Here is a 14,498-nt window from a genome sequence, read left to right as displayed (position 1 = left end):
GCCTGCGTCAATCACGCGCCTCCTGTGCGTCAGCGCCGCGCTGCTCCAGGTCCTGCTCCCCCCACCCCCCAGCCTTTGAATGGATACAATGTAGCAGCGCCCTCCTTCCTTCCTAGACTGGATTGGAACCCGCGGCAGTGCAAAGGCTCCATTCCTCTCTGCTGGGTCAACTTTCGGAGCATCCTCCCACGGTCTTCTCCACACCACTCTGTCTAAAGTGGAAGTGGAATCGAAGAAATAAACCAATGTCATACATATGTATATAATAGTATATATAATATACATAACACTAGTTTTGTTTTCAAGTTTCTGGTGCTAACTCGAACCTTCGATTCTGAACCTTGAGCTGTCGACAGTGGGATACTACCCCCCCCCACTACGCCACACACACACACACACACACACACACACACACACGCAAAGATTGGGACAGGTCAAAGAAATAGAATGCCACATCTGATTCAAGCAGACCACATGGGGACCATGCCTGTCTGCATTGTTTCACTCAAATATTTTCTCCACCTCAAAAATTAATTTCTAGAGAGGTTGCTTTCACTCAGCTGCACGTTGAAACTAGGAGACTTTAACTCTGATAAATTTTTGTTTTTGTTTTCAGCAAGAAATACTTAAATTCAACATTTCCAGGAAGAAATTGCTCTCCCTCACACAGTTGCTGAGGCTTTCAGCACACTGTTTCATGACAAATGTGTCCCAGAAGACCAGAGCAAATCCCATGGCGAGGGACTCACTAATAAATCTTGTTGATTGATTTCGAAATGTTTAATTTGGGAGATTGGGAGAGGGGCAACCAGCAAAAAGTGAAAGTGCGAGCTGAGATTTCCATTTCTGCGGGGAGGGGGGGGGAATGATTTGCAACAGACCCGCTCAGCTGTTCAACACGTGTGTTTCTTTTACACACATTAAGTAGTTTCTTCTGCAGCGCGCACGTGGATGATGGATGTGCACTCAGTTGGGTTATAGTGGGTCCAGTTAGGAAATCCACACCTTAGTATAAAGAAATAAAACCTTATCTTCCCGGAGCCATCTGCATCCCAGTGCGAAACACGCACTCAGCAAATTATAGGAGGAGAGGGATTAGTCTACACGCTGAGGGCCAGAGAGACTTAAACAGTTTTGGAACTGTTGCTTGAGGAAAGCGCAGCTGCACCTCAGGGAGTCTTCGGGCCGGTGACTGACTCCTGCACCGGCTGCCAGGTCACTCGGAGAAGCTGGCTGGCGGAGCCTTCTCTTTCGGAAGAGCTGTCCTCTCCCTTACCCCCCCTCTCCCTGGCTCCATGCCTCGGGGCAGCCTCGGAGGCGCGCCAGCAGCACTCCTCCCAACTCTACTCCACCCGAGCCTGACAGCTGGGCGGTCCCGCCTGACCCGCGGGCGGACCGCTGCACCCTCTCGCAGACTCGCGCCCAGGAGAGCAGCGCCGCTGCGAAGGGATTGGCGGCGCGGGTCCAAAAGGCCCCCCTGCCGGGGCTGGCCGTGCCGCGCAGTTTCCATTGTGCAGCCCTGAGAATGGCCGGGGAACGCGCGCGCGCGCACATGCACACACACACACACACACACACACACACACACACACACACCCTCCCTCGCACACGCGGAACCGGCTGGGCCAGGGGAGGGAGGAGGAGGGTGACGTAGCGTCCCATGGCGTCACATTGACGTCTCGCATTCCAGGCACTCTATGGAGAGGCCGCTAGGGCTCCTGTGGCATAAATGACGTGCCGAGAGAGCGAGCGAACGCGCAGCCGGGAGAGCGGAGTCTCCTGCCTCCCGCCCCCCACCCCTCCAGCTCCTGCTCCTCCTCCGCTCCCCACACACAGACGAGCTCACACCCGCTCCCTCACTCGCACACACAGACACGCGCGCACACAAGCTCCGCACACACTCTCCACTCTCTCCCGCGCGCTCACACCCCTCTCGCCCCGCGCCCTCGCCCGTGCAGAGCTGCGCGGCAGCCGGACGCCCCTCCCGGACTCACTTTGCAACGCTGACAGCGCCGGCGGTGGCCTTGGAGGTGGGAACTGCGGCGGCATCCTCCCCCCTGGTCGCGGCCGGAGCCCGGACGCCCGCGGAACCCCTCGCCGGCACTCTCCCATGAGTCGGGATCGCAGCATCCCCTGCCAGACGCGCACCACCTCTGGGAGCCGCTGGGCTTGTACACCGCAGCCCTTCCGGGACAGCAGCTGTGACTCCCCCCCAGTGCAGATTTCGGGGCAGCTCTCTAGAAACTCGCTCTAAAGACGGAACCGCTACAGCACTCGAGTACGTATGAGATTCGCCCAGTTAATTGGGGGACTTGTTAAAAAGTTGGCGCGCTGGGAAGCGTCGCTCCCGAAATTGACAACTTTGAGTGTGGGGTTTTTCCCCCTCGCCTCCTCGCTCTGGCTTTGCTCGCCGAGTGGCCCGGTGGGTTCTGATCTGAAACTTTTCCCCTGTAGCGGGCCCGCGGGGATCTCTGAAGCTCGTGGGATTCCTCCCCCCACCCGAAGAGGCGAAAAGCCTCTAACAAAGAGGAGGACCGGGATTTGTGCAGTAGCAGCTCCAGCGATGTAATTCAGGGTATTTCGGCTCTAGTTGTCATGGTAATGATGCTCTCGGCGGCGGCGGCGGCGGCAGCGGCAGCGGCAGGGAGTTGCAGCTCCGGTGATGAACGGCAGTAATTTTCCTGCCTTTTAACTAGGATTGAAAATAGGGGCTTCAGTGGGTCCAAGTTAATATATCTAATGGTGACTCCCAGCTGGTTGGCTGGGAGGAAGCTTGAGAGGGAAGGGGCCTGGGCAGCAGTGGTTGGAGTTTGCAAAGGCGCTCCGGTGATCTCTGGAAACAGGGAGTAATTGTAGGAATGTGGCTTATTGTATTGAAATGAGCCTGGGGCTCTCCTAGGCACGTCTGCCTGGCGTAGCCTACTTGCCCGTATACACTTTTCCCTTCAGAGGTAATCGGGTGTAATTGCCGACTCCCGAGCCCGGACACGCGTGGGGATGGTGTTCCTTTCCTTCGGGCCTTGGCTTGGTGTGGGAATGTTTTACTCTTAACTGACTTTTGGAGAAGTTGCTCTGAGTGTTTTGCTCTTAATAGAAATAAATGAAAGTTCTCAGTGGTGAGAGGAGAGCGGTTATGAGAGCGCAGCCTGCGGAGACTGGCTTCCAAAGGCACCTCTCGAACCCGTTGGAAGCTTGGGTCAGTAGTAAGAGAGAAAGCATTTGCCCCTTGCTTCTAAAGAACGTTCCTGGAGATTGCCTTTTATTTACGCCTCTGGATTCTTCAGAGGGAAGTGCTGCAAGGAGTTTAGTAATCAGAAATCTCGGGCTGTTATCCCAGAGCCTTAGGGTGCCAGGACAGAGGTAAAGGACAAATCTGTCCTGAATCTTCTATTCCCACGACAGAGAAGTATTTTACAGAACTGAGTTGGGGAAAGAAAAAAGCTGCCCAACGCAGCTACTTAGGGACGATGAATGAAGTTAGAGTTCATTCGAGTTATCTTACCTGTATTCGGCGCTCCTAACGTGAATATCAAAGACTCCTTTGGCTAGGCAATCTCCACACCGGCTCCCTCCCCCCGCACCCACCCACTCCCTTCCCTGCGGACGCGCGCTCGCAGAAATTCTCCCCCGCGGTTTGTCTCCTCTCCCTCGGTCTTTCTGAGAATCTCTGTCTTTCCCTTTCTGTCGGTCTCTCCTCCACTCCTACTGCCCCCGCCCAACCTCCGCCCCCGCTCCCCAGGGTTGGAAACTCCGCGGAGGAGCCCCGGTCACAATGGTGCGTTTCACGGTTTCCTCCACACACTTCACCACGGGGAGGGGAACACGGGGGTGTTCCTTTCGGCTGCCCACGAGAAAGAAAGGAGCTTTGACAGAGGTAGTTATTTCTACCTAATTTACAACCCCGAGGCTCAGTGCTCCCGGCCTCGGCGGCCGCGAGCGGGAGCGACGGAACGTGTTTCCAGGCGCGGAGGCTTTGCCTAGGTAACCGGCCATGGGAGTGGGCGGGGGGGGAGCCATGGGGCTCTTGGCTCGGCTGTAGGAAACGTGGTGTGGCTTTTTCCCGCGAACGCCCGGAGCTCGAGGGGAGCCCATTCCTTGAGGAGACGCAACCCTCGCCGAGCCGAGTCAGAAGCCGATCCTCGGAGAAAGACTCTGCTCGAAAGGACCCAGGGGAGGGCAGGAATGAGGGCACCTACTGCAGGAGGTGGTGGAAGGTTGCTGGAGATTCGCATTAAAAATTCGGGGCGGACGGGAAGCTCCTGCTACAGCCGTGGGAAGATCCGCCCGTGCTTGCGCTAGAGCGAGCGCAAGATTTCCGTACGATCAGCTGGGGCACGGCAGGGGCTGGGGCTGGGGGTGGCAAGGGAATCCCCCGTTTCCTGGCTTTCCAGGGCTTCCCGGACCTGGGGGTTCTGTTACCCACTCTCTCCCTTCAGGCAAGCCCCTGGCGCAGGGGCGGCGGGGGAAGAAACTTACACTCCCCTCTCGGCCCGCGCACCCCCGAGGTTTTTTTGGGTTGTGTTTTGGTTTTTTTCAGTTCTGTGTTCCCAACCCTCTAGAAATGAACGGGTCCAGGCAAAGGGGGCGCTGTAGGCCAGAATTTGGGGCAGGGGATCCCTCCCCTGAGGCCCGCGGAGCTGCGCTTCCAGCTACAAAGTTTCGATGAGGCTGAGCGCCGAGACGCTTGCCCGGGAGCCGCGCTTGGCGCCCTCCGGAATGTGCCCCCTCTGGGCCGCCGGATGGCCCCGAGCCTCGAAGTCGCCCACCCTCAGGGATACCGCCTGCTGGGTGCAGGGGGCCTCCCTCCGCCGACCCCACCAGCCTGGAACTCCAGCCGCCTTGTCCCCTTGTTTCCAGCGCGGGCCTATTTCCACTGTGCCCTTTTGTTTGCTTGACCCCTGGCCCCCGAAACTCGCGGCTAATAGAAGCGAAGCTCCATTAGCATTTAGAATGAAAAGCGCAGACTTTCTTAATTCCTCGGGGCATTCACGCATTCGTTCCGGACCTTGTGCATTTCCTATGCAACGTGTAAATTTTGTATTTGAGGGGTGGGGAGGGGGGGAGGACAGGAGTTGGAAAATGGCTATTTTCCGCTCGTGCACACTCACTGACCCCTTGAATTCGGGCGAAACTCTTCCTCAGGTGCTCTCTTTGGTTTCCTTGACTTAACGAGCTCAGAACCGGTTGTAGGGACAGAGAGATCAATTTCTGGGTGATGACAGAATACACTTTTTTTAGCCTAGGTTTAGGTGCCACAAAACGCCAGAAAGTGCAGTGTGTGCTGACAAGCTTTCTGTGGCTACCCCCGAGGTGATGTGACACTTAGTGCCCAGGGACTCCGTTCATCTTAAGCACTGCTTTCTAGCCCTTTACCATTCTTTGTAATTAACATAGCATTCATAGAGACCCCCTACCAACCCGCCCCCTCCCAATACGTCCAGCCCAGACTGCGACGACCCAGATTGGTCTCACTTTGAGCTCTGTCCTCTCTCCCGGTGCCCGCAGAGCCCACTGCGGAAGAGCGCAGTCCGGCAAGCCCCCGCCCTGAGACTGGACCCTCCGCGGAGCCAGGCAGCACTGTGACCGCTTCGCCTCGCCGGACTTCCCCGCCTCCTACCCTCTCAGCCTCTGCTGGAGAGACCCACAGCCCCACCATTCAGCGCGCAAGATATCCTCCAGGTAGGTCTGAAAGCACGACCCTTTATCCCTCCCACGTTTGGAGAGGTGGGGGATGGGGGGAGCCACACGTCCAGCAGGCAGGCTGTACCGACTTGCCCAGCGCCAGGACAGTGACTGCTGGCCACGCATTTCACAGCACAGGTGGCCTCATCGCAGAAGCTCCTCTGGATACCACACCCTGTTGCTACCTAGTGGAGCAGCCAGATTAAATTAAGCCTTGCATTTCTCAAAAATATTTTTCCTAAGAAAAATGTAATGCATATAAAAGATTAGGATCTTTTTATACATTTTAATGTCTTCATTTTTGCTCTCCTTTTATATTCAGTTTATAATGCACGTAAAAGTTACAGGATCACTTTGAGCAATACAGAGCTCATGTTTGTATAAAACCCAAATCATTTGGTGCAGAAGTTTGGATTATTGAAGCTCAGAGGAAAAGGGAAAAAGCATTTAAGCAGGAAACCAAGGAGTAAATTCGAATTGGGCAAAAGAAAGGATTGCAGGTTTTGACTCCTTACACCTCTTTTTTTGCATTTGTTAAAGAGATGCCAGGTCCCTGGGCTGTGGTCACCAAAGATATGCAGATAAATAGAACTTAGTCCCAAGCAGACTCATCTTCTGGCTGGAGACCTCAGGAAGACATGAGGAAGAGCAATGGGTAGGGACTGGTAAGGAAGGATGACAGAAGACTAATGGAGAAATCTAGAGGTGCTGAAGGAGCATAGATGGAACATCATCAGGCAGTGCCCTTTCTTTTAAATCATTAGTCTTTCATTTCACCCCAACAACAAGACAGTAGGAAAAGTAATCTTTTAACATCAAACTAGAGAGTGTTTTGAAGGCCCTTCTTGAAAAATGAAGGCTTGAACTGGACTCTCCTTATCACTGCTTCTTCCAACAGGCCCTCATCACCTTTTTCCAAGTCAAGATTTCATCCCATACACACATGACTCAATCAGATTTGGAAATGTGGGTAAGAGAAAGATGTCAAAGGAAGTGTGAAGTATTGACTTTTTTTCTTTTTTCATATTAGTCACAACTTCTATACCATAGACTCCAGGTAGAGGCTAAGCACTTGGTTTTCCTCCAGTTCAGAAAAACCAACCACCAGAAGCTGCCCATTGTATCATTTCTAGTTAGCCATAAAGAAAGGGAAATAACTAGATAAACATCCACTAGGTCCAATAATTCTCAGGGCCTTCTCATCCAGCTCAACCTCTCTGAACAATAATAAGCCCCCTGGATACCCATCTCTTTGGGGGCTCAACATAGAAACTAAACCTACTAAGCGGCTGCTTTCTTTTCTAAGGGTACTAATTCTTCTGCCATAAAAAATTTGTAGACTAACTCACCTATTACAGTAGCTATAAACTGTTGTCTTAAAACAGCTACTGATACATTTTATTAGTCAGAATTGGAAAAAAAATATATATATATACTGTACATGGCAGAGAGCACGTTTGGTGGGTGTTTTGTTGCAGCTGCTGATCTTTTTCTTTGCAGATGGCACACACTCCCCCGAGTCCATTTCCTGGGCCTGTGTTCCCACCTCTCCACCTAGCTGGCTGAAGTCATCAACAGGGGTCCAGTTTGTGTAGGCTGCTGGCTGTGTTTGGAGAAATGGGGAGGGGGTGGGAGAAAGCGACCACAACGTGTGTGGGTAGGCTCAGTTGGCACTCATAAAATGTTAGAATGTCAGTCTCCCTTGGCCAGTAAGTCCCACATAGGACACCCCCCCCTTTTTTTTAACCAACTCATAAATGTATAAATCAATGTGTGTGACTTGGGGGACTCCTGGCCTCTTTCCCCAAAAATAAACCAATAGAGCATTCACTGGCTTTCTTTTTGTCCTCCCAACTTCTGGCTGAGACCACCCCCAATTAGTTTATAGGACTTAAAACCACTTTGTAAAAACACCACTGGGCTTATGAAGGAAGAAATCAAATTTTCCAGATCTGGTGGTGGACAAGGGTAAGGGAAGGAAGGTGGGCACAGAGATCCCCAGGAGTCCTGGTTTTGGCATCCTGTGCCCCTTTGACAGTCTGTCAGGGATTCTGCTTTCTTCCCAGGAAAGAAAGTAAGCATGGAGCTTTAAATCTATGCTACCAGAAGGAGGAAAAGATGTCACTTCCTATCCCATTTCCCAGATTAGAGAGCAATGAATTCAGTGCTACCTGTCAGCTAGAAGAGAGTGCTGACTTGCTTCTGAAAGACCCTTTTCCCTGTCCCTTTGTCCTGCAGATATGCCCTGCGTTCAAGCCCAGTATAGCCCTTCGCCTCCAGGTTCCAGTTATGCAGTGCAGACCTACGGCTCGGAATACACCACGGAGATTATGAACCCAGACTACACCAAGCTGACCATGGACCTTGGCAGCACTGAGATCACGGCCACGGCCACTACGTCCCTGCCCAGCTTCAGTACCTTCATGGAGGGCTACTCGAGCAACTACGAACTCAAGCCCTCCTGCCTGTACCAAATGCAGCCGTCTGGGCCACGGCCCTTGATCAAGATGGAGGAGGGCCGCGCGCACGACTACCACCATCACCACCATCACCACCATCACCACCACCACCACCAGCAGCAGCAGCAGCAGCAACCTTCCATTCCGCCCCCCTCCGGCCCGGAGGACGAGGTGCTGCCCAGCACCTCCATGTACTTCAAGCCGTCCCCGCCGTCCACACCCACCACGCCGGGCTTCCCTCCGCAGGCGGGGGCGCTGTGGGACGACGCGCTGCCCTCGGCGCAGGGTTGCATCGCTCCCGGCCCGCTGCTCGACCCGCCGATGAAGGCGGTGCCCACGGTGGCCGGCGCGCGCTTCCCGCTCTTCCACTTCAAGCCCTCGCCGCCGCACCCGCCCGCGCCCAGCCCGGCCGGCGGCCACCACCTGGGCTACGACCCGACGGCCGCCGCCGCGCTCAGCCTGCCACTGGGAGCCGCCGCCGCCGCCGCCGCCAGCAGCCAGGCCGCCGCGCTCGAGGGCCACCCGTACGGGCTGCCGCTGGCCAAGAGGGCGGCCGCGCTGGCCTTCCCGCCGCTCGGCCTCACGGCCTCCCCCACCGCGTCCAGCCTGCTGGGCGAGAGCCCCAGCCTGCCGTCGCCGCCCAACAGGAGCTCGTCGTCGGGCGAGGGCACGTGCGCCGTGTGCGGTGACAACGCCGCCTGCCAGCACTACGGGGTGCGCACCTGCGAGGGCTGCAAGGGCTTCTTCAAGGTGAGCGCACGCCTCCTCCTGGCGCCCCCTCCCCCCTGCAGCCAGCCTCCTGTGCCACCCGCTCAAGTGAGCAGCCAAGGGGTGCGTTCCTGTAGCCCTTCCTGGCACCTTCGCATGCGCTCTCTCAGGGGGGTTTAACTTGAGGTCCATTACAGGAGGCCGAGCCGGATGGACTCCAGGGGGCCGTGAACCTCCTGACATGGCTTTACCTCAATGAACATTTTTCCAGAGGGAACCTTCAGCATATTGAGATTGAATTCTGGCCACCCAGTAGCTATTTTTATTAACAGTGTCTTGAAGGTGGTTATTAATTATCCTTGTTTCACAGATGAGGAAATGGAGGCTGGGAGATGTTACTCAGCTACCCCAAGACACACGTTCAGAGCGAGAGGGAGGCAGGATGCCAAGTCACGTTCGCATGATCCCAAAGTGTGCACCCTCGTCCAAGATCTGCAGCAACAGAATAGACAGGAGCAAGTGGCTGATGCACTCTGGGGCAGCTCCCTCTGTGGAAGACAGAAGCTGGGTCTCACCAGTCCCCTCCAACTCTGTGCCACATGCAGTGCCAGGTGTAGATGCTGTTCATTAGCTCAGCCCCAAAGGGGAATTTTGCAGTTCGAGGGGCTTCAGCCTCCCCCATAGTTTACCTGGGAGGAGGCTGAGGCCTAGGAGAAGTCTTGTGTAGGCTAGAAATGGTGACTTAGTGGCAAGTTTGGCAGTTTCAGCCAAACTGAAACTCTTGAGGCCAGTGCTCTCTCTACCACTGAAGAAGAGCCCTTGTTCTCTTGCTGCTCTACTTTTGCTATTGACTCCCAGACTTCTTCAGACACTTAATTCTGTGCCACCCTCCCTACTCCCCTGGCCATTATCTCAGGCATTTGCAAACCCACAAATGTTTTCCCACAGGAACCACTCCCTAGCCTCCAGTGCTGGGCAGGGTGGAGGGAGAGGGGAAGCTAGATGCTGATTGGGTAATTGGTATGGGGGGGGCCAATAGGATATATCTGGGAGTGTGCTAAAATTGGAGTCAGAACATTCAAATAGGAGTCCTTGATCTTGTCACCTACCAGTCTATGACGCTGAGCATGATATGCCTTTCTAGGCTTCAGTTTTCCAGTCAGGTGAATAAAATTCAGAGAAGGACTATGAGTACTAAATTAGATAAGACATTTATGAATGCACTTTATAATCTTTAAATGGCCATAGAACACTAGTTCATTAGCAAATGAAACCTGCAGAGTATTTGTAAAAATGCACATGTTTGTGGATTGGTATACCTACCAGCAAGCAATAATTATTTTTGATCTGGAGTTAGGATTCGTGTGCTTAATTAAATTCTGCAGATATATGAGAAAATGCTTGTGGAAAGACTTTGCACTATGCTAAGTGCCATACAGGAGGTATGTTAAACGTAGAACCCTCAGGTTAGTCTTCTTCTTCTTCTTCTTTTTTTTTTTTTTCTTAACTACCCAAGCTTTAGCAGGGTTACTTTCAAGTTAACCACTTTCCTTTAGCAGATTTCATTTTCCCAGTATTTCAGTGGAAATGCTGGTGGGCAAGGAAACAGGCAGCCAGAAAGGGTAAAAGAAAGGAAAAAAACAATTAAGAGAAGTACGATTAATCCACAAATATAATCACCTCTGAATAATTGAGAGTTAACCAAAATACAGGAATGGTAATACATTCCTAGTCTAGAAATGTCAATTAAGTGTTCCCCAACAGCGTCCCTTTTCTGCAGCAATGCCTTGAAAACAAATCTATACTTGAAAGGGTGGGGGTAGGATCAGGGAGAACCACCCCACAGATCTGTTAATTAAAGGAACAGGAGCTGGTTTGACCCAGTGGCTTTCTACCATTAAATTGAATTCTTTAAAAATGTGACACGAAGTGCAGTTAATGATGGGCATTCAGTAATTGAACCATAACGATCTCTCCTTGTCCTTAAACTGTGCAGGCACACACAAATGTGGGGAAGCTTTCAGGTTATTGGGAAAATGTATACCTGAAGCAAAATGCCACCAGCACTCAAACTGGCAGAGAGCCTTGAGGATGATGGCAAGAAATAGAGTTTTAGAAATTACTGCATGTCCAATGAAAGAGAGCTTCATTCCGAAAACATAAGTTTCCTACCCTTAAAGACTGTTGAGAATTTAAATGCTGGAAATTCAGAAATACGTTTGTGTTTTGGAATTTTGCATTTTAAACTAAATGGATCTGGCTTTGGTAGATTTTTTAAGTTTTATATAAGCAATTTAGAAACCATTTCCTGAAATGAAATTAAAAGGCGATAGGATGAAAACTAATACGTGGGGTTGAGGATTGCTAAAAGTAAAAGATTGAAAGTAAATCTAGAATTTTGGACCTAAAATAGATCACCAATCCCAAATTATCTCGATTTCTTTCTTTTTTTCCTTTTTTTTTAAATGCAGCCCAGGCTTACCAAATAAAATTCAACTTTCTGCTCTATCTAGAGTTGTATAGATTCAGGTGATTTCTGAATGATTTCCCCCAAGTGGTAAATACACATCCGTTTGCACAAGTGTCTTTAACTTTTAAAAAATAAATCATTATTTTGAAAATCTGGAGCATAAAATACGCTTTAATTATTTCTCCATGTGTCATTTAAAAATATATGTGATTCTGAAGAATACAACATCATCTTATATCCAAGTCCAAGTTTTATGATGTGTCATTTACAATATGGCTATTTTGATGTCTATGTCAATAGTCATTTTTGAAATGACCTATTAATGGAAATTTTCATTGAAAATTTATGGCTCTCATATTTCTTTCTTTTACTCTTTTCTGGGTTTTTTTCCTTCTATGTGGTAGTGGTTTTTAGTAACCAATTTTAAGATTTTGCTTTGAAAAATCAGAAATGACCAGTTTACTATACATATTCTCTTAAGAGAATATTCTTTTAATATGTATTATCTTAATATTTTAAAGGTTACATAAATGATATAGGCCGATTGAGTGATTTTTTTGTTTTTGCATTAAAACATTTCCTATATAGTATAACTAGTCAAGTCCTCATTTTGCTTTTTAAGATTTCATCTCTATTGGGGAACAAAGCCAGTTACTGTGATATTTGACTTACAATAGTGATAGCCAACAAAGTACATCCCAGATAATTTTGATTTTATTTTAATAAGGTCAGCAATAATCAGGGGAGTGGAACAAGTAGAAAATTGTTCCCAAAGGGATATTAAAAGTGGAGATAATCTAATCCTCCAAGGTATGATATGTTGACCTGGTAATTTCAGATATGATTTTATCATTCAGACTTGGGTGTCTCCTGAGACTTGCTTCAGAACAATCCGAGATGATTTTCATTGTCAGCAGCTAACACTAATAAAATTGTTTTTCCTGCAGGCTAGCGTGTTAGGAAATTAAATTTATCTAATTATACGAATTGCACTGTCGCTTTTCACATTGTAATTAAAATACATCTTGTCAGGTCCTACCTCTTTCCAGAAACTATTAGTTGACTATCTCTGTATTGTGTTTTCTCAGAGAACAGTTCAGAAAAATGCAAAATATGTTTGCCTGGCAAATAAAAACTGCCCTGTAGACAAGAGACGTCGAAACCGATGTCAGTACTGTCGATTTCAGAAGTGTCTCAGTGTTGGAATGGTTAAAGAAGGTATGGACATAATGCTTTTTGTTCAGCTTGTTTACACATATTCTTAGATATCACTGAAAAAAATGTTAATATTGACGTTGGGATGGGTGAATTTTCCTAGTTTCCCCTTCTTTCCCACATTTTATTTTTATGGTGTATATTAGCATTTAAAAATAGCTGAGGACCACTTATTCTAATTTCTCAAAATCAATAGAGAGCTTGTGTACACACATCTCTGTTCTATTTAAGAAGGAGACTTTTAGGGCTAATTCATTACCAAATGTAAGTATGGGTGGCTTTTATTCTGCTTGTTTCAACTCTCATTAAATCATTGTGCTCATATTATTCCAAACTTACTGCCACCTTTAAATGGTTGGTCCCATTAATGATTGCTCCACTGTAATGTGTTTTGATTCCTTTTTGTGATTTATGGCTCTTCGTGGATATCTCTGAAGACATTTTTTCTTTCTTTCTCTTGGTATCAGTTGTCCGTACAGATAGTCTGAAAGGGAGGAGAGGTCGGCTGCCTTCCAAACCAAAGAGCCCATTACAGCAGGAACCTTCTCAGCCCTCTCCACCTTCTCCTCCGATCTGTATGATGAATGCCCTTGTCCGAGCTTTAACAGACTCAACACCCAGAGATCTCGATTACTCCAGAGTAAGTTTTGTGATGTCCTGCTTTTCGAATGAATGATCAGAGTCTCTATTCATGATACTTCTAACGAGAGTAGATTGAATGACTTTGTGCCTGGCACTGTACTAAACAGTTTTCATACCTCTCCTATATTTCTCACTTCATTTAGCAATTCCGGTGCGTCCATTGCACCAAATCATTTTTGCCTTATTGGATCTCTAAATGCCTTAACAAATGACCCTGACGGTGCTGCACCTGTCATACCATTGTTGTAGGATTCCTGGTGGTTGTGCCAACGAAAATCTGCACAGGTGAATTACAGTGTGTAGATTTCTTTCACGGTTTAGAGGAAATGACTACCAATTTTTTTCATATTGTGATCACACCATCTGGGTGGGCCTCAAGTTATCCTTAAGCAGTTTACCCAACTGCATGGGCATTGATTGACCTGCCCTCTGAATAGAGGGACTAGACCACTGATGGAGAGGAGCAAGCTCTGGCTTTGACATTGGGAGGTGTCAGGGACACTGGGATGGAATGCTGCCTCTGCTGCTTCCTGCCTGTGTCACCTGGCTCCTGCTCTTGGCTTTCTCATCCCCACAGTGGAGATGATTACAATATTTAACCCCAGCAGGATGTTTTGAACATCAGTCACACACGAATGATGGTTTTGAAAAACATAAAATAAGCACCAATATTGTTATTGAAGTCAACCAAGGCATATCAATATTTTTATTTCATATGAGGTATAGTAAAATGTCATCAGCTTGAACTGTGAAAATTCCTGGAAATTTGGATAACACAGAGGAGGACCATGAGAAGGGATTTTCTGAGCAAATGTATAAACTTTACTGAAAGGCAGTTTTGAAAAAGACTTAGAAGAGAAACTTCTAATAAGATGGGGTCTCACCAGAGTTGGAAAGAAAGGGGGAAAAAAACACAGTTATTGAGCTATTTCTACATGCTAGACATTGTGGTGTGTTGTCTCATTTCATCATTTAAAAAACCATGAATGGTGAGGATGGTTACCCCCTCTCTGATACAAGAAAACTTATAAACACAGTTTGCACACAGATGAGAGAGAGGCAAGTCCAGGGATCTCCAGTTGGTTGATCTGGCTTAGCAGCTACTTCCAGATTGCCCTCCCCAGGTCTCATCAGTATTTCAGGTTTTTGACAGAAGAGCTGGCAAAGATGTGTGTATATCTGCTTCGTGCCCTCCTTTTGGGTTGCAGTGTTGACAGAAATGAAGGGGTGATTCGTAAACCCGCTGTGATCCTCCTTCCCTCCTCCTCAGCCTCATTATAGGCGGTGAAGCCTCCTCTCCACACCTGATCACAAGACTTCAC

At 49.2% G+C, this 14,498-nt stretch overlaps 1 protein-coding gene across 5 annotated transcripts in view; it reads left to right on the top strand.

The window, feature by feature from the left end:
- Positions 1-1,771: 1,771 nt before the first annotated feature.
- Positions 1,772-14,498, top strand: part of NR4A3 (nuclear receptor subfamily 4 group A member 3) — a 38,858-nt gene continuing 26,131 nt past the window's right edge. The window contains exons 1-6 of one of the 5 annotated variants that reach the window (XM_053204881.1): positions 1,772-2,278; positions 5,506-5,679; positions 6,581-6,652; positions 7,921-8,891; positions 12,408-12,537; positions 13,002-13,174. In XM_053204881.1, coding sequence (XP_053060856.1) covers positions 7,923-8,891; positions 12,408-12,537; positions 13,002-13,174 — 1,272 coding nt within the window. In that variant the 5' untranslated portion in view covers positions 1,772-2,278; positions 5,506-5,679; positions 6,581-6,652; positions 7,921-7,922. Of the gene's footprint in view, positions 2,279-3,569; positions 3,982-5,505; positions 8,892-12,407; positions 12,538-13,001; positions 13,175-14,498 lie in introns of those variants that run through there. The other 4 variants (XM_053204880.1, XM_027039540.2, XM_053204879.1 and 1 more) reach the window with 4 other exon arrangements.

Source organism: Acinonyx jubatus, chromosome D4 (genome assembly GCF_027475565.1).
Source record: "Acinonyx jubatus isolate Ajub_Pintada_27869175 chromosome D4, VMU_Ajub_asm_v1.0, whole genome shotgun sequence".
Classification (NCBI taxonomy): domain Eukaryota; kingdom Metazoa; phylum Chordata; class Mammalia; order Carnivora; family Felidae; genus Acinonyx; species Acinonyx jubatus.
Note: the sequence above shows the minus strand (reverse complement) of the source record. Positions and strands in the feature narration are given on the sequence as shown.